The 19,943-nt window shown below is 39.4% G+C and overlaps 1 protein-coding gene across 4 annotated transcripts in view; it reads right to left on the bottom strand.

The window, feature by feature from the left end:
- Nucleotides 1–12,845: 12,845 nt before the first annotated feature.
- Nucleotides 12,846–19,943, bottom strand: part of plod2 (procollagen-lysine, 2-oxoglutarate 5-dioxygenase 2) — a 397,088-nt gene continuing 389,990 nt past the window's right edge. For all 4 annotated transcript variants that reach the window (XM_062020588.1, XM_062020587.1, XM_062020589.1 and 1 more), the window contains one exon: nt 12,846–18,690. In XM_062020588.1, coding sequence (XP_061876572.1) covers nt 18,535–18,690 — 156 coding nt within the window. In that variant the 3' untranslated portion in view covers nt 12,846–18,534. The remainder of the gene's footprint in view (nt 18,691–19,943) is intronic.

Raw genomic sequence — 19,943 nt, 5'->3', positions numbered from 1 at the left:
GATGTCCTTTCCTGGATTTGCTTCTGTTGTGTATTCTGTGGGCTCTAATGGTCCACGTAGGCAAACACCCTGGACTCCATTGTTTTTAATCGCAGGTTGAAATACAAAGACCTGAACACATTGGTCCAGCTAAAAGTTTGGACTTCTTGCATCATTGACATCTTGTGTTTAGTCAGGACCGGAGCGCTCACCACTAATCACCAGCCGTCACCAGGAACCCTGTCGTTAGCGGCCTCCTTAAATTGACATTGTATGCAATCATACTTCCTATTCCCCAACCCCGGGGTTGGGGTTAGGGTTCGGCTTGCACTCCAGGCAGAGCTTGACTGTAATTTGTTACAGCTGGAATTTCTCATAATTCACTGGAGCAAACCAATCATCTTCCATTCCAAAAGCCCTGATTCCCTTTATTTGAAGTATTCAACTTTTACAAAGACTTTGCTCGGTTCCTGTGCTGGTTTTTGGGAGGCAGCTTTCCCCCCGTGATCAATGTCACCTTTTCAGACAGTCTGGACAGGAGTAGTCCGAGGCGAGGGATGACCACAAAGGGCTCTTTCAGCAAGAGGGAGCTGACCCAAACCTCCCCCTTCATAGCAGCCAGTCCCGCATTCCACCCCAAGCCAGGGTGCTCGGGGAGAAGAAGCCCCTCATACGGGCCTCAATGTGGGAGGGGAGTTGCAAAATCTACCAATAATTGATGGCCAGGTCGGACTATGTTTTCTTTATCTATAAACATACAGCTTTTCAACAAATCAAGGGTGTCCAAGCTAGGGCCCGCCTTTGGCTTTAGTTGCCCCCCCCCCGAGACGTCACAAGTTTAGTCATGAAGTTGATATTGAATCTGGCCCCTAGGGGTGTTATCAAATTATTATAATACATCTGACAATCTGTTTGCTGCAAAATTTGCCACCATCTTGTGGACAATGTGAGTAAATCAAGACAATGACCATGAATTGTGGTTGAAGTGAATATAGAATAGGCCACATTAAGATAATGTACAAAATGCGGCTGCTAGAATTTTGACAAGAACAAGAACGTTTGATCATATTACTATTATGTTAGATCCACTATGGACTGGACTCTCACTATTATGTTAGATCCACTATGGACTGGACTCTCACTATTATGTTAGATCCACTATGGACTAGACTCTCACTATTATGTTAGATCCACTATGGACTGGACTCTCACTATTATGTTAGATCCACTATGGACTGGACTCTCACTATTATGTTAGATCCACTATGGACTGGACTCTCACTATTATGTTAGATCCACTATGGACTGGACTCTCACACTATTATGTTAGATCCACTATGGACTGGACTCTCACAATATTATGTTAGATCCACTATGGACTGGACTTTCACACTATTATGTTAGATCCACTATGGACTGGACTCTCACAATATTATGTTAGATCCACCATGGACTGGACTCTCACACTATTATGTTAGATCCACTATGGACTGGACTCTCACAATATTATGTTAGATCCACTATGGACTGGACTCTCACTATTATGTTAGATCCACTATGGACTGGACTCTCACACTATTATGTTAGATCCACTATGGACTGGACTCTCACAATATTATGTTAGATCCACTATGGACTGGACTTTCACACTATTATGTTAGATCCACTATGGACTGGACTCTCACTATTATGTTAGATCCACTATGGACTGGACTCTCACTATTATGTTAGATCCACTATGGACTGGACTCTCACTATTATGTTAGATCCACTATGGACTGGACTCTCACACTATTATGTTAGATCCACTATGGACTGGACTCTCACTATTATGTTAGATCCACTATGGACTGGACTTTCACACTATTATGTTAGATCCACTATGGACTGGACTCTCACAATATTATGTTAGATCCACTATGGACTGGACTTTCACACTATTATGTTAGATCCACTATGGACTGGACTCTCACAATATTATGTTAGATCCACCATGGACTGGACTCTCACACTATTATGTTAGATCCACTATGGACTGGACTCTCACAATATTATGTTAGATCCACTATGGACTGGACTCTCACTATTATGTTAGATCCACTATGGACTGGACTCTCACACTATTATGTTAGATCCACTATGGACTGGACTCTCACAATATTATGTTAGATCCACTATGGACTGGACTTTCACACTATTATGTTAGATCCACTATGGACTGGACTCTCACAATATTATGTTAGATCCACTATGGACTGGACTTTCACACTATTATGTTAGATCCACTATGGACTGGACTCTCACAATATTATGTTAGATCCACTATGGACTGGACTTTCACACTATTATGTTAGATCCACTATGGACTGGACTTTCACACTATTATGTTAGATCCACTATGGACTGGACTCTCACACTATTATGTTAGATCCACTATGGACTGGACTCTCACAATATTATGTTAGATCCACTATGGACTGGACTCTCACTATTATGTTAGATCCACTATGGACTGGACTCTCACACTATTATGTTAGATCCACTATGGACTGGACTCTCACAATATTATGTTAGATCCACTATGGACTGGACTTTCACACTATTATGTTAGATCCACTATGGACTGGACTCTCACAACATTATGTTAGATCCACTATGGACTGGACTTTCACACTATTATGTTAGATCCACTATGGACTGGACTCTCACACTATTATGTTAGATCCACTATGGACTGGACTCTCACACTATTATGTTAGATCCACTATGGACTGGACTCTCACTATTATGTTATATCCACTATATACTGGACTCTCACACTATTATGTTAGATCCACTATGGACTGGACTCTCACTATTATGTTAGATCCACTATGGACTGGACTCTCACACTATTATGTTAGATCCACTATGGACTGGACTCTCACTATTATGTTAGATCCACTATGGACTGGACTCTCACACTATTATGTTAGATCCACTATGGACTGGACTCTCACACTATTATGTTGGATCCACTATGGACTGGACTCTCACTATTATGTTAGATCCACTATGGACTGGACTCTCACAATATTATGTTAGATCCACTATGGACTGGACTTTCACACTATTATGTTAGATCCACTATGGACTGGACTCTCACAATATTATGTTAGATCCACCATGGACTGGACTCTCACACTATTATGTTAGATCCACTATGGACTGGACTCTCACAATATTATGTTAGATCCACTATGGACTGGACTCTCACTATTATGTTAGATCCACTATGGACTGGACTCTCACACTATTATGTTAGATCCACTATGGACTGGACTCTCACAATATTATGTTAGATCCACTATGGACTGGACTTTCACACTATTATGTTAGATCCACTATGGACTGGACTCTCACAATATTATGTTAGATCCACTATGGACTGGACTTTCACACTATTATGTTAGATCCACTATGGACTGGACTCTCACAATATTATGTTAGATCCACTATGGACTGGACTTTCACACTATTATGTTAGATCCACTATGGACTGGACTTTCACACTATTATGTTAGATCCACTATGGACTGGACTCTCACACTATTATGTTAGATCCACTATGGACTGGACTCTCACAATATTATGTTAGATCCACTATGGACTGGACTCTCACTATTATGTTAGATCCACTATGGACTGGACTCTCACACTATTATGTTAGATCCACTATGGACTGGACTCTCACAATATTATGTTAGATCCACTATGGACTGGACTTTCACACTATTATGTTAGATCCACTATGGACTGGACTCTCACAACATTATGTTAGATCCACTATGGACTGGACTTTCACACTATTATGTTAGATCCACTATGGACTGGACTCTCACACTATTATGTTAGATCCACTATGGACTGGACTCTCACACTATTATGTTAGATCCACTATGGACTGGACTCTCACTATTATGTTATATCCACTATATACTGGACTCTCACACTATTATGTTAGATCCACTATGGACTGGACTCTCACTATTATGTTAGATCCACTATGGACTGGACTCTCACACTATTATGTTAGATCCACTATGGACTGGACTCTCACTATTATGTTAGATCCACTATGGACTGGACTCTCACACTATTATGTTAGATCCACTATGGACTGGACTCTCACACTATTATGTTGGATCCACTATGGACTGGACTCTCACTATTATGTTAGATCCACTATGGACTGGACTCTCACACTATTATGTTAGATCCACTATGGACTGGACTCTCACTATTATGTTAGATCCACTATGGACTGGACTCTCACTATTATGTTATATCCACTATATACTGGACTCTCACACTATTATGTTAGATCCACTATGGACTGGACTCTCACTATTATGTTAGATCCACTATGGACTGGACTCTCACACTATTATGTTAGATCCACTATGGACTGGACTCTCACTATTATGTTATATCCACTATATACTGGACTCTCACACTATTATGTTAGATCCACTATGGACTGGACTCTCACTATTATGTTAGATCCACTATGGACTGGACTCTCACACTATTATGTTAGATCCACTATGGACTGGACTCTCACTATTATGTTAGATCCACTATGGACTGGACTCTCACATTATTATGTTAGATCCACTATGGACTGGACTCTCACACTATTATGTTGGATCCACTATGGACTGGTCTCTCACTATTATGTTAGATCCACTATGGACTGGACTCTCACTATTATGTTAGATCCACTATGGACTGGACTCTCACTATTATGTTAGATCCACTATGGACTGGACTCTCACATGTTTATGTCAGATCCACTATGGACTGGACTCTCACACTATTATGTTAGATCCACTATGGACTGGACTCTCACACTATTATGTTAGATCCACTATGGACTGGACTCTCACTATTAGGTTAGATCCACTATGGACTGGACTCTCACACTATTATGTTAGATCCACTATGGACTGATCTCTCACACTATTATGTTAGATCCACTATGGACTGGACTCTCACTATTATGTTAGATCCACTATGGACTGGACTCTCACAATATTATGTTAGATCCACTATGGACTGGACTCTCACTATTATGTTAGATCCACTATGGACTGGACTCTCACAATATTATGTTAGTTTCACTATGGACTGGACTCTCACTATTATGTTAGATCCACTATGGACTGGACTCTCACTATTATGTTAGATCCACTATGGACTGGACTCTCACTATTATGTTAGATCCACTATGGACTGGACTCTCACACTATTATGTTAGATCCACTATGGACTGAACTCTCACTATTATGTTAGATCCACTATGGACTGGACTCTCACTATTATGTTAGATCCACTATGGACTGGACTGTCACTATTATGTTAGATCCACTATGGACTGGACTGTCACTATTATGTTAGATCCACTATGGACTGGACTCTCACTCTTATGTTAGATCCACTATGGACTGGACTCTCACTATTATGCTAGATCCACTATGGACTGGACTCTCACACTATTATGTTAGATCCACTATGGACTGGACTCTCACTATTACGTTAGATCCACTATGGACTGGACTCTCACACTATTATGTTAGATCCACTATGGACTGGACTCTCACACTATTATGTTAGATCCACTAAGGACTGGACTCTCACACTATTATGTTAGATCCACTATGGACTGGACTCTCACACTATTATGTTAGATCCACTATGGACTGGACTCTCACTATTATGTTAGATCCACTATGGACTGGACTCTCACTATTATGTTAGATCCACTATGGACTGGACTCTCACACTATTATGTTAGATCCACTATGGACTGGACTCTCACACTATTATGTTATATCCACTATGGACTGGACTCTCACACTATTATGTTAGATCCACTATGGACTGGACTCTCACACTATTATGTTAGATCCACTATGGACTGGACTCTCACACTATTATGTTAGATCCACTATGGACTGGACTCTCACACTATTATGTTAGATCCACTATGGACTGGACTCTCACTATTATGTTAGATCCACTATGGACTGGACTCTCACACTATTATGTTAGATCCACTATGGACTGGACTCTCACACTATTATGTTAGATCCACTATGGACTGGACTCTCACTATTATGTTAGATCCACTATGGACTGGACTCTCACACTATTATGTTAGATCCACTATGGACTGGACTCTCACTATTATGTTAGATTCACTATGGACTGGACTTTCACACTATTATGTTAGATCCACTATGGACTGGACTCTCACTATTATGTTAGATCCACTATGGACTGGACTCTCACTATTATGTTAGATCCACTATGGACTGGACTCTCACTATTATGCTAGATCCACTATGGACTGGACTCTCACACTATTATGTTAGATCCACTATGGACTGGACTCTCACACTATTATGTTAGATCCACTATGGACTGGACTCTCACACTATTATGTTAGATCCACTATGGACTGGACTCTCACACTATTATGTTAGATCCACTATGGACTGGACTCTCACTATTATGTTAGATCCACTATATACTGGACTCTCACACTATTATGTTAGATCCACTATGGACTGGACTCTCACTATTATGTTAGATCCACTATGGACTGGACTCTCACACTATTATGTTAAATCCACTATATACTGGACTCTCACACTATTATGTTAGATCCATTATGGACTGGACTCTCACTATTATGTTAGATCCACTATGGACTGGACTCTCACACTATTATGTTAGATCCACTATGGACTGGACTCTCACTATTATGTTAGATCCACTATGGACTGGACTCTCACACTATTATGTTAGATCCACTATGGACTGGACTCTCACTATTATGTTAGATCCACTATGGACTGGACTCTCACTATTATGTTAGATCCACTATGGACTGGACTCTCACACTATTATGTTAGATCCACTATGGACTGGACTCTCACTATTATGTTAGATCCACTATGGACTGGACTCTCACTATTATGTTAGATCCACTATGGACTGGACTCTCACTATTATGTTAGATCCACTATGGACTGGACTCTCACACTATTATGTTAGATCCACTAAGGACTGGACTCTCACACTATTATGTTAGATCCACTATGGACTGGACTCTCACACTATTATGTTAGATCCACTATGGACTGGACTCTCACTATTATGTTAGATCCACTATGGACTGGACTCTCACTATTATGTTAGATCCACTATGGACTGGACTCTCACACTATTATGTTAGATCCACTATGGACTGGACTCTCACACTATTATGTTATATCCACTATGGACTGGACTCTCACACTATTATGTTAGATCCACTATGGACTGGACTCTCACACTATTATGTTAGATCCACTATGGACTGGACTCTCACACTATTATGTTAGATCCACTATGGACTGGACTCTCACACTATTATGTTAGATCCACTATGGACTGGACTCTCACTATTATGTTAGATCCACTATGGACTGGACTCTCACACTATTATGTTAGATCCACTATGGACTGGACTCTCACACTATTATGTTAGATCCACTATGGACTGGACTCTCACTATTATGTTAGATCCACTATGGACTGGACTCTCACACTATTATGTTAGATCCACTATGGACTGGACTCTCACTATTATGTTAGATTCACTATGGACTGGACTTTCACACTATTATGTTAGATCCATTATGGACTGGACTCTCACTATTATGTTAGATCCACTATGGACTGGACTCTCACTATTATGTTAGATCCACTATGGACTGGACTCTCACTATTATGCTAGATCCACTATGGACTGGACTCTCACACTATTATGTTAGATCCACTATGGACTGGACTCTCACACTATTATGTTAGATCCACTATGGACTGGACTCTCACACTATTATGTTAGATCCACTATGGACTGGACTCTCACACTATTATGTTAGATCCACTATGGACTGGACTCTCACTATTATGTTGGATCCACTATATACTGGACTCTCACACTATTATGTTAGATCCACTATGGACTGGACTCTCACTATTATGTTAGATCCACTATGGACTGGACTCTCACACTATTATGTTAAATCCACTATATACTGGACTCTCACACTATTATGTTAGATCCATTATGGACTGGACTCTCACTATTATGTTAGATCCACTATGGACTGGACTCTCACACTATTATGTTAGATCCACTATGGACTGGACTCTCACTATTATGTTAGATCCACTATGGACTGGACTCTCACACTATTATGTTAGATCCACTATGGACTGGACTCTCACTATTATGTTAGATCCACTATGGACTGGACTCTCACTATTATGTTAGATCCACTATGGACTGGACTCTCACACTATTATGTTAGATCCACTATGGACTGGACTCTCACTATTATGTTAGATCCACTATGGACTGGACTCTCACTATTATGTTAGATCCACTATGGACTGGACTCTCACTATTATGTTAGATCCACTATGGACTGGACTCTCACTATTATGTTAGATCCACTATGGACTGGACTCTCACTATTATGTTAGATCCACTATGGACTGGACTCTCACTATTATGTTAGATCCACTATGGACTGGACTCTCACTATTATGTTAGATCCACTATGGACTGGACTCTCACTATTATGTTAGATCCACTATGGACTGGACTCTCACTATTATGTTAGATCCACTATGGACTGGACTCTCACTATTATGTTAGATCCACTATGGACTGGACTCTCACTATTATGTTAGATCCACTATGGACTGGACTCTCACTATTATGTTAGATCCACTATGGACTGGACTCTCACTATTATGTTAGATCCACTATGGACTGGACTCTCACTATTATGTTAGATCCACTATGGACTGGACTCTCACTATTATGTTAGATCCACTATGGACTGGACTCTCACTATTATGTTAGATCCACTATGGACTGGACTCTCACTATTATGTTAGATCCACTATGGACTGGACTCTCACTATTATGTTAGATCCACTATGGACTGGACTCTCACACTATTATGTTAGATCCACTATGGACTGGACTCTCACTATTATGTTAGATCCACTATGGACTGGACTCTCACTATTATGTTAGATCCACTATGGACTGGACTCTCACACTATTATGTTAGATCCACTATGGACTGGACTCTCACACTATTATGTTATATCCACTATGGACTGGACTCTCACACTATTATGTTAGATCCACTATGGACTGGACTCTCACACTATTATGTTAGATCCACTATGGACTGGACTCTCACACTATTATGTTAGATCCACTATGGACTGGACTCTCACACTATTATGTTAGATCCACTATGGACTGGACTCTCACTATTATGTTAGATCCACTATGGACTGGACTCTCACACTATTATGTTAGATCCACTATGGACTGGACTCTCACACTATTATGTTAGATCCACTATGGACTGGACTCTCACTATTATGTTAGATCCACTATGGACTGGACTCTCACACTATTATGTTAGATCCACTATGGACTGGACTCTCACTATTATGTTAGATTCACTATGGACTGGACTTTCACACTATTATGTTAGATCCACTATGGACTGGACTCTCACTATTATGTTAGATCCACTATGGACTGGACTCTCACTATTATGTTAGATCCACTATGGACTGGACTCTCACTATTATGCTAGATCCACTATGGACTGGACTCTCACACTATTATGTTAGATCCACTATGGACTGGACTCTCACACTATTATGTTAGATCCACTATGGACTGGACTCTCACACTATTATGTTAGATCCACTATGGACTGGACTCTCACACTATTATGTTAGATCCACTATGGACTGGACTCTCAGTATTATGTTGGATCCACTATATACTGGACTCTCACACTATTATGTTAGATCCACTATGGACTGGACTCTCACTATTATGTTAGATCCACTATGGACTGGACTCTCACACTATTATGTTAAATCCACTATATACTGGACTCTCACACTATTATGTTAGATCCATTATGGACTGGACTCTCACTATTATGTTAGATCCACTATGGACTGGACTCTCACACTATTATGTTAGATCCACTATGGACTGGACTCTCACTATTATGTTAGATCCACTATGGACTGGACTCTCACACTATTATGTTAGATCCACTATGGACTGGACTCTCACTATTATGTTACATCCACTATGGACTGGACTCTCACTATTATGTTAGATCCACTATGGACTGGACTCTCACACTATTATGTTAGATCCACTATGGACTGGACTCTCACTATTATGTTAGATCCACTATGGACTGGACTCTCACTATTATGTTAGATCCACTATGGACTGGACTCTCACTATTATGTTAGATCCACTATGGACTGGACTCTCACTATTATGTTAGATCCACTATGGACTGGACTCTCACTATTATGTTAGATCCACTATGGACTGGACTCTCACTATTATGTTAGATCCACTATGGACTGGACTCTCACTATTATGTTAGATCCACTATGGACTGGACTCTCACTATTATGTTAGATCCACTATGGACTGGACTCTCACTATTATGTTAGATCCACTATGGACTGGACTCTCACTATTATGTTAGATCCACTATGGACTGGACTCTCACTATTATGTTAGATCCACTATGGACTGGACTCTCACTATTATGTTAGATCCACTATGGACTGGACTCTCACTATTATGTTAGATCCACTATGGACTGGACTCTCACTATTATGTTAGATCCACTATGGACTGGACTCTCACTATTATGTTAGATCCACTATGGACTGGACTCTCACTATTATGTTAGATCCACTATGGACTGGACTCTCACTATTATGTTAGATCCACTATGGACTGGACTCTCACTATTATGTTAGATCCACTATGGACTGGACTCTCACTATTATGTTAGATCCACTATGGACTGGACTCTCACTATTATGTTAGATCCACTATGGACTGGACTCTCACACTATTATGTTAGATCCACTATGGACTGGACTCTCACTATTATGTTAGATCCACTATGGACTGGACTCTCACTATAATGCTAGATCCACTCGACGTCCATTGTACTGGTCTCCCCTACTCCTCAGCGTTCCTCACGGGTGTGCATCCCTCATGTCCTGGCATGTATACGTACGCTCGCTCCCCAAGGTAAACTCACCCCCATTTGCTCCGCTCAAGCCCGTCACTCCACATGTAAACAGTCGCCGCAGCACAGGCGTGTTTGTGAGTGTGAGGTGTTCAGTGAAGGTCAGGTGGGAGGCAAGATGGTTGTGTGGGAAAGCGGGAGGGAAGCAGCTGTCTGCAACACTGACTCATCCATTCCATCCACACGTGCGAGTGCCAGACTTGCAGAGGACGTGTTCTTCTTACAGGGATGTCCTCGCTTAAAGGGCAACTATTTATGCAAAACCAACTTTTATTGGTCGCTGTTGTTGTGTCTTTGGGATCTGCACCAGTCCCGGAAATTTGAAATCAAACCATGGACACATAAAGTCTTATATAAGTGTTATAATGAAGACAACACATGATGTAAGTGTCTATATTAGCCTACTATCAAAATGACTTTAAAAGTCTTATATAAGTGTTATAATGAAGACAACACATGATGTAAGTGTCTATATTAGCCTACTATCAAAATGAATTGAAAAGTCCTATTTAAGTGTTATAATGAAGACAACAAATGATGTAAGTGTCTATTTGAGCTATATTAGACTACTATCAAAATGACTTGAAAAGTCTTATATAAGTGTTATAATGAAGACAACACATGATGTAAGTGTCTATATTAGGTATATTAGCCTACTATCAAAATGACTTTAAAAGTATTATATAAGTGTTATAATGAAGACAACACATGATGTAAGTTTCTATATTAGCCTACTATCAAAATGACTTTAAAACTCTTATATAAGTGTTATAATGAAGGCAACACATGATGTAAGTGTCTATATTAGCCTACTATGAAAATGACTTTAAAAGTCTTATATAAGTGTTATAATGAAAGCAACACATGATGTAAGTGTCTATATTAGCTATATTAGCCTACTATCAAAATGACTTTAAATGTCTTATATAAGTGTTATAATGAAGACAACACATGATGTAAGTGTCTATATTAGCCTACTATCAAAATGACTTGAAAAGTCCTATTTAAGTGTTATAATGAAGGCAACACATGATGTAAGTGTCTATTTGAGCTATATTAGACTACTATCAAAATGACTTTAAAAGTCTTATATAAGTGTTATAATGAAGACAACACATGATTTAAGTGTCTATATTAGCCTACTATCAAAATGACTTTAAAAGTCGTATATAAGTGCTTTAATGAAGACAACACATGATGTAAGTGTCTATATTACCTTCACCGTCCTAATAAAATACTTCTAATGGCATACTCAGTGCCTACTTTTTATGGCAATGAAGGCGCCAATGAAACGCTAAGAAATAACAGTTGGTCAGAAATGTGTGAATGATATATTAGCTCAATGTGTTGTGCAGCTACCTTTGCCTTCTACTGTAAGACAATAGTGTCACTGTGCTTCGGCAAAATAAAGATTTACCGGAAAAGTAATTCATTTTAACGGCTTATTTATGACAATGGAACGGTTAGAAATGTGTGAATGGTACTTTGGCATTGTTAGCTCGATGTGTTGTGTAGCTAGCTTAGCCTTTCAATGTAAGAGAACAGTGCCACCCAAAATAAAGAATGATTTTTCAAATAACTAAATAAAATAATTTCATGTAGGCAAAAAATAAAGCGTTTTAAAAATACATAAAAAAAATCACAAAATGACACCTTTAAAGAGTTTTATTACATTTTGGCAAATAAATTATAAAAGCTATCAATTTACACACGACTTACTGGAGTTTAGTTTCGGAATAGAATGCCAGTTTTCTGAGGCGGAGACAAAAAAGCCTTCAAGTAACAGACTTCATTTAAACATCTGCTGAGCATTTTTGCTTCAAAAACAAGTTTTGTTTTTCTTTCAAATCCAACTAAAGGTTTACAAAACAACTTGACTGACTAGTAGTGAATGTTAATTAGCACCATTTGAAACACTTTCTATGAACTTGTTTCACACAAATCCCGTCCAGTCAGTGACACTTCGACTGTTAGCACGTTGAAAACACTAAGGGAAATCCAGCATGCTAGCATGGTAATGGTTAGTTGCTAACAGCGTGGGAGAAACCTGCAAACTTCTTGTTTTTAGTCCGAAAATCAAACGGGAGTTGACCCCTCTTTTTACCCTGCTAGCATGATATGTTTCTTTTTTGGTGTACCTGAAGTGACAATTGGGTTGTGTTCACACTGCAGTGTGATGCCAATGAAACGATAAGTAATAACAGCAAGTTAGAAATTTGTGAACAATATGTTAACTCAATCTGTTGTGTAGCTACCGTAGCCTTCTACTGTAAGACAATCGCGTCACTGTCCTTCGGCAAAATAAAGAACGGTTTTCCGAAAAATTCATTTTAACGGCGGTTCGGTGCTTATTAATGGCAATGGAAGAGACAATGAAGCTAGCTCAGCCTTTCAATGTAAGAGAACATAGTCACCGTCTTTTGGCAATATCAAAAAATTGGACTTTCTAATAAAATACTTCTAATGGCAGACTCGATGCCTACTTTTTATGGCAATGAAACCATAAGTAATAACAGCCAGTTAGAAATTTGTGAACAATATGTTAACTCAATCTGTTGTGTAGCTACCGTAGCCTTCTACTGTAAGACAATCGCGTCACTGTCCTTCGGCAAAATAAAGAACGGTTTTCCGAAAAATTCATTTTAACGGCGGTTCGGTGCTTATTAATGGCAATGGAGGAGACAATGAAGCTAGCTCAGCCTTTCAATGTAAGAGAACAGTCACCGTCCTTTGGCAATATAAAAAAATACTTTCTAATAAAATACTTCTAATGGCAGACTCGATGACTGCTTTTATAGCAATGAAGTTCGCCAATGAAACGATAAGTAATAACAGCAAGTTAGAAATTTTTGAACGGTATGTTAACTCAATCTGTTGTGTAGCTACCGTAGCCTTCTACTGGAAGACAATAGCGTCGCTGTCCTTCAGCAAAATAAAGAAAGATTTTCCGAAAAATTAATTTCAACGGCGGTTCGGTGCTTATTAATGGCAATGGAGGAGACAATGAAGCTAGCTCAGCCTTTCAATGTAAGAGAACAGAGTCACCGTCCTTTGGCAATATAAAAAATTGGACTTTCTAATAAAATACTTCTAATGGCAGACTCGATGCCTACTTTTATAGCAATGAAGTTCGCCAATAAAACGATAAGTAATAACAGCAAGTTAGAAATTTGTGAACGATATGTTAGCTCAATCTGTTGTGTAGCTACCGTAGCCTTCTACTGTAAGACAATAGCGTTGCTGTCCTTCGGCAAAAAAAAGAACGATTTTCCGAAAAATTCATTTTAATGGCGGTTCGGTGCTTATTTATGACAATGGAGGAGAAAATGAAGCTAGCTCAGCCTTTCAATGTAAGAGAACACAGTCACCGTCCTTTGGCAATATAACAAATTCATTTCTAATAAAATACATCTAATGGCAGATTTGATGCCTACTTTTTATGGCAATGAAACGTTAAGTAATAACAGCAAGTTAGAAATTTGTGAACGGTATTTTAACTCAATCTGTTGTGTAGCTACCGTAGCCTTCTACTGTAAGACAAGCTAGCTCAGCCTTTCAATGTAAGAGAACACAGTCACCGTCCTTTGGCAATATAAAAAATTACTTTATAATAAAATACTTGTAATAGCAGACTCGATGCCTGCTTTTATAGCAATGAAGTTCGCTAATAAAACGATAAGTAATAACAGTGAGTTAGAAATTTGTGAACGGTATGTTAACTCAATCTGTTGTGTAGCTACCGTAGCCTTCTACTGTAAGACAATAGCGTCGCTGTCTTTCGGCAAAATAAAGAACGATTTTCCGAAAAATTAATTTCAACGGCGGTTCAGTGCTTATTTATGGCAATGCAGGAGACAATGACGCTAGCTCAGCCTTTCAATGTAAGAGAACACAGTCACCGTCCTTTGGCAATATAAAAAATTACTTTCTAATAAAATACTTGTAATAGCAGACTCGATGCCTGCTTTTATAGCAATGAAGCTCGGCAATGAAACGATAAGTAATAACAGCAAGTTAGAAATTTGTGAACGATATGTTAGCTCAATCTGTTGTGTAGCTACCGTAGCCTTCTACTGTAAGACAATAGCGTCGCTGTCTTTCGGCAAAATAAAGAACGATTTTCCGAAAAATTAATTTCAACGGCGGTTTGGTGCTTATTTAGGACAATGGAGGAGACACTGAAGCTAGCTCAGCCTTTCAATGTAAGAGAACACAGTCACCGTCCTTTGGCAATATAAAAAATTGGACTTTCTAATAAAATACTTCTAATGGCAGACTCGATGCCTACTTTTTATGGCAAAGAAACCATAAGTAATAACAGCAAGGTAGAAATTTGTGAACGGTATGTTTACTCAATCTGTTGTGTAGCTACCGTAGCCTTCTACTGGAAGACAATAGTGTCGCTGTCCTTCCACAAAATAAAGAAGGATTTTCCAAAAAATTAATTTTAACGGCGGTTCGGTGCTTATTTATGGCAATGGAGGAGAAAATGAACCTAGCTCAGTCTTTCAATGTAAGAGAACAGTCACCGTCCTTTGGCAATATCAAAAAATACTTTCTTATAAAGTACTTCTAATGGCAGACTCGATGCCTACTTTGTATGGCAATGAAGGCGCCAATGAAACGATAAGTAATAACAGCAAGTTAGAAATTAGTGAACGATGTTAACTCAATCTGTTGTGTAGCTACCGTAGCCTTCTACTGTAAGACAATAGCGCCGCTGTCCTTCGGCAAAATAAAGAACGATTTTCCGAAAAATTCATTTCAACGGCGGTTCGGTGCTTATTTATGACAATGGAGGAGACAATGAAGCGGTAAGTAATAACAGTTAAAAATGTGTGAATTAGCAATGTTAGCTCAATTTGTTGTGTAGCTAGCTTAGCCTTTCAATGTAAGAGAACAGCCATCCATCCATCCATTTCCTACCGCTTGTCCCTTTCGGGGTCAGCGCCACCCAACATAAAGGATGATTTTCCAAAGAAATACTTTTGATTGGATGATTTCAAGGAGTTTGTGCAACCAGACTCAACATTTATAATCGTCTTCTAAGAATTTAATGTGTGTGGCTGCGGGGGAACATACACGTAAATCCTCCGATATTTCAGTCACTTCTAAAACTTTTCACCACTGACTGTTTCCTGATTCTTCGTCCACCATTTCCTTTCAGCTTTGGCGAAGGAGCTTGACGTTTGTCACCTTTCCATGACGTACAGGTTATTTAGAAGCCACCTGAACATTCAGACTGCAGTCACATCAAACACATATCGGATTCATAGCCACGTGCCAAAAAGGCCTGGGTCGGATTTTTAAATAAAATAACATTTTAAAAATTTAAAACAAAATGAAACGGTACTGTTGTGAACTATATGTTAACTCAATCTGTTGTGTAGCTACCGTAGCCTTCTACTGTAAGACAATAGCGTTGACTTCAAGAAACACAGATCCATGTCAAATTTGGGCAACGAAAAAAAACACCCGGAATTGAGCTGCAGTGTGAACAAGTTTTCCAGCCAACACTCTGTTTGACAGAGACTGACTTGATGTCGTTACCCGTCTTTTTAAAGCAATTGCTTTAAAAAATTATAATCAACAACAAATTTAACAATAAAAGGGTGAAACAATCCGTGAACCATTCGATTATTGCATTTGAAACCAACACAAACAACACAACCTGTTTTGTTCATATGTTTTGTCTTTGTTTGCGTAAAACAAACATAACACAATCAATGTCTTTCTTATAATACAAATATTGATTAAATCAAATTTAAAACATTTTATTTAATTTTTGATTCGCCTAGTTTACCCCAATGTATGTGGAAACAAACAGAAGAAGACAGAGGAGGACTCTACTACGATTTTAAACGGAATTACCGTATTTTCCAGGCTATAAAAAGCACCGATATTTAAGCCACACCCACCAAATTTTAGTATGAATAAATATTTCTACATACATTTATTAGTTGCAGATTTATACCGGTACGAAAGATTTTGTAAATATTTATTTCCTACCCAAATTGTTTCCAAACAGTGTCTGTAATTCGGCAGTAAAACGGATGATCAAACAAAACAGAAGTCATTATCATGGCTAAATAAATAGCTAAATAAACTCAATAACGCCACAGTGACGCTTCAGTGAATTTACAAAACCGAAACAAAACAAAAAGAACGCCATTGCAAGTTGACAATGCCAACACGGACACTCGTAAACGTGCTAGCATACTTGCTAATGCTAACGATGCTAGCTTGATTACATCCCGATAGCGCATACAGCTATGCACGAAAACACTCCTACAGACATCGCGCACGGGACGGTTTAGTAAGTGAGAATGGTTTTAGTTGTATTGTAAAACTTACAATCGTCGTTTGGAGTGCCGCTATTGATGGTTACACTTCCGAGTCAAGGACCAAGACAGGAAGTTCATTGTCAAACTCGTCCCAATTGACGGCGCCATAGCACAAACAATAACACGCCTTTTCAGTGTCTCTGTGGGTGTTTTATGAAAACTGTGTGTTCGATACAAAACATTGTGGCCGTTTGCGAAGATAAATCCATAGATTAGCCGCGGGGTTCAAAGCGTGGGGGCAGAGTAGCTGCTTACAGTCTGGAAAATACGATTAACCAGGATCTCCTCTCCTAGACACTAAATATATTTTTTGGTAATTTGATATGTTGAGTTTACCTGGAAGTAGATTTACCTGGACGTGTGCTTGCGGGTAAACAAACGTAGACTAACACTAAGTTGAAGTTACCCAGGATCTCTTCTTCGTTTTCTCCTCAAACTTTGAAGATATGGAATTTGCATTCCTTTAAACGGTAACTTCTTAGCAGGATACTCATGGTCTGGTCTCTATTTATATAGCGCCGTGCTATACCTGGAGTGATACCCGCAAGCGCTTTACTTTATACAGTAGGAAGAGGGTTCATACGGCCCCATTTTTTCAGAGTTTACCTGACACATGAAATGTGACAAAATTGCGCTATCTACGTCGGCCACTAGATGGCATTATTCTGATATCTTAAAATGTGTCTTGTGGCAATTCCAACTTTGACCACAGAGTGGCGCTTTCCATCATATTCAGCAAACTGCGAGATCCGCCCCTGGACCGGGGCCATAGGAACCCCTTCCCTACTGTACATGGAGCTGTGCTCAGGATAGGTTTTGGGATACAAGATGAGAGCCAAAAACTGTACCGATAAGAAGCCAATCAAACCCTCGCTCGGTGGCCAACCGGGTCCTTGCAAATCCCGCGGAGACCTGATGAAGTCATGCGGGTCGTCATCCGGTTTTTTGTGTTGGTTGCAAATGAACAAAAGGAGGCACAAATTGAAGATCGGTCCAAAGTTCTAGGGGTCAATGAAGGACACGGCGATGTAGCGCGTCCCGTTGGTGGTTGGTAGACCTTCATGGAGGTGGGTCAGTCGTCCGGGGTGCATGAAGCTCCAGCCTTTCCGGGGCGAGTCTACGGAACAGTTGTACCGGTGGAAACGACAGCCTCCGCCCTGGAAGTCAGGAGTGCACGGTCAGGCTCGTCAAAGACTTATTTGGAACATCCCATAAGTGGACAGGCTAATTGGGAACAGGTGGGTGCCATGATTGGGTGTAGAAGCATGAAATGCTCAGTCGTTCACAAACAAGGACGGGGCGAGGGTCACCGCTTTGTCGACAAATGCCTGAGCAAATTGTTTAAGAACAACATTTCTCAACCAGCTATTGCAAGTAATTTAGGGATTTCACCATGTACGGCCTAATATAATCAAAAGGTTCAAAGAATCTGGAGAAATCACTGCAGGTAAGCCATGATATTACGCACCTTGGATCCCTCGGGCGGCACTGCATCAAAAAGCGACATCGGTGTGTAAAGGATATCACCACATGGGCTCAGGAACACTTCAGAAAACCACTGTCAGTAACGACAGTCTACTTTGCAAGCCGTTTATCAACAACACCCGGAGTTTATCAACAACACCCGGAAACGCCGCCGGCTTCGCCGGGCCCCGACCTCATCTGAGATGGACTGATGCAAAGTGGAAAAATTGTTCAAATTGTTTTTTTTGGAAAAACTGTGGATGTGGTGTCCTCCGGACCAAAGAGAAAAAGAACCGTCCGGATTGTTCTAGGCGCAAAGTGTAAAAGGCAGCATGTGTGATGGTATGGGGGTGTATTAGTGGCCAAGGCATGGGTAACTTATACATCTGTGAAGGCACCATTAATGCTGAAAGGCATGCTCCGCCGCTCCCAGTCTGTGGGACACTCTCCCTGACCACTTGAGGGCACCACAGACTGTGGATGCTTTTAAAAAAGGCTTAAAAGCCCTTCTTTTTAAAAAAGCTTTTTTTTTTTTTTAGATATGTGCATACTAGCTATAGCTATTTGGCTGTTCTAGTTTTTATTTATTTTTATTTATTTATTATCTTTTTTATTTTTTTTATTTTTTTTTAATACACTGTAGCACTTTGAGGTTGTTTACTCAATATAAAGTGCTTTTTTTACAAATCAAATCTATTATTATTATTAGGAATGTCTGATAATATCGGCCTGCCGATATTATCGGCCGATATATGCGTTAAAATGTAATATCGGAAATTATCGGTATCGTTTTTTTTATTATCGGTATCGTTTATTTTTTTTTGTTTGTTTTTGTTTTTTTTGTTTTTGTTTTTTTTATTAAATCAACATAAAAAACACAAGATACACTTACAATTAGTGCACCAACCCAAAAAACCTCCCTCCCCCATTTACACTCATTCACACA

Source organism: Entelurus aequoreus, linkage group LG15, assembly GCF_033978785.1.
Source record: "Entelurus aequoreus isolate RoL-2023_Sb linkage group LG15, RoL_Eaeq_v1.1, whole genome shotgun sequence".
NCBI classification, from domain to species: Eukaryota; Metazoa; Chordata; class Actinopteri; order Syngnathiformes; family Syngnathidae; genus Entelurus; species Entelurus aequoreus.
The sequence above is the reverse complement of the archived record's forward strand: the minus strand, read 5'-3'. Positions and strand labels throughout refer to the sequence as shown.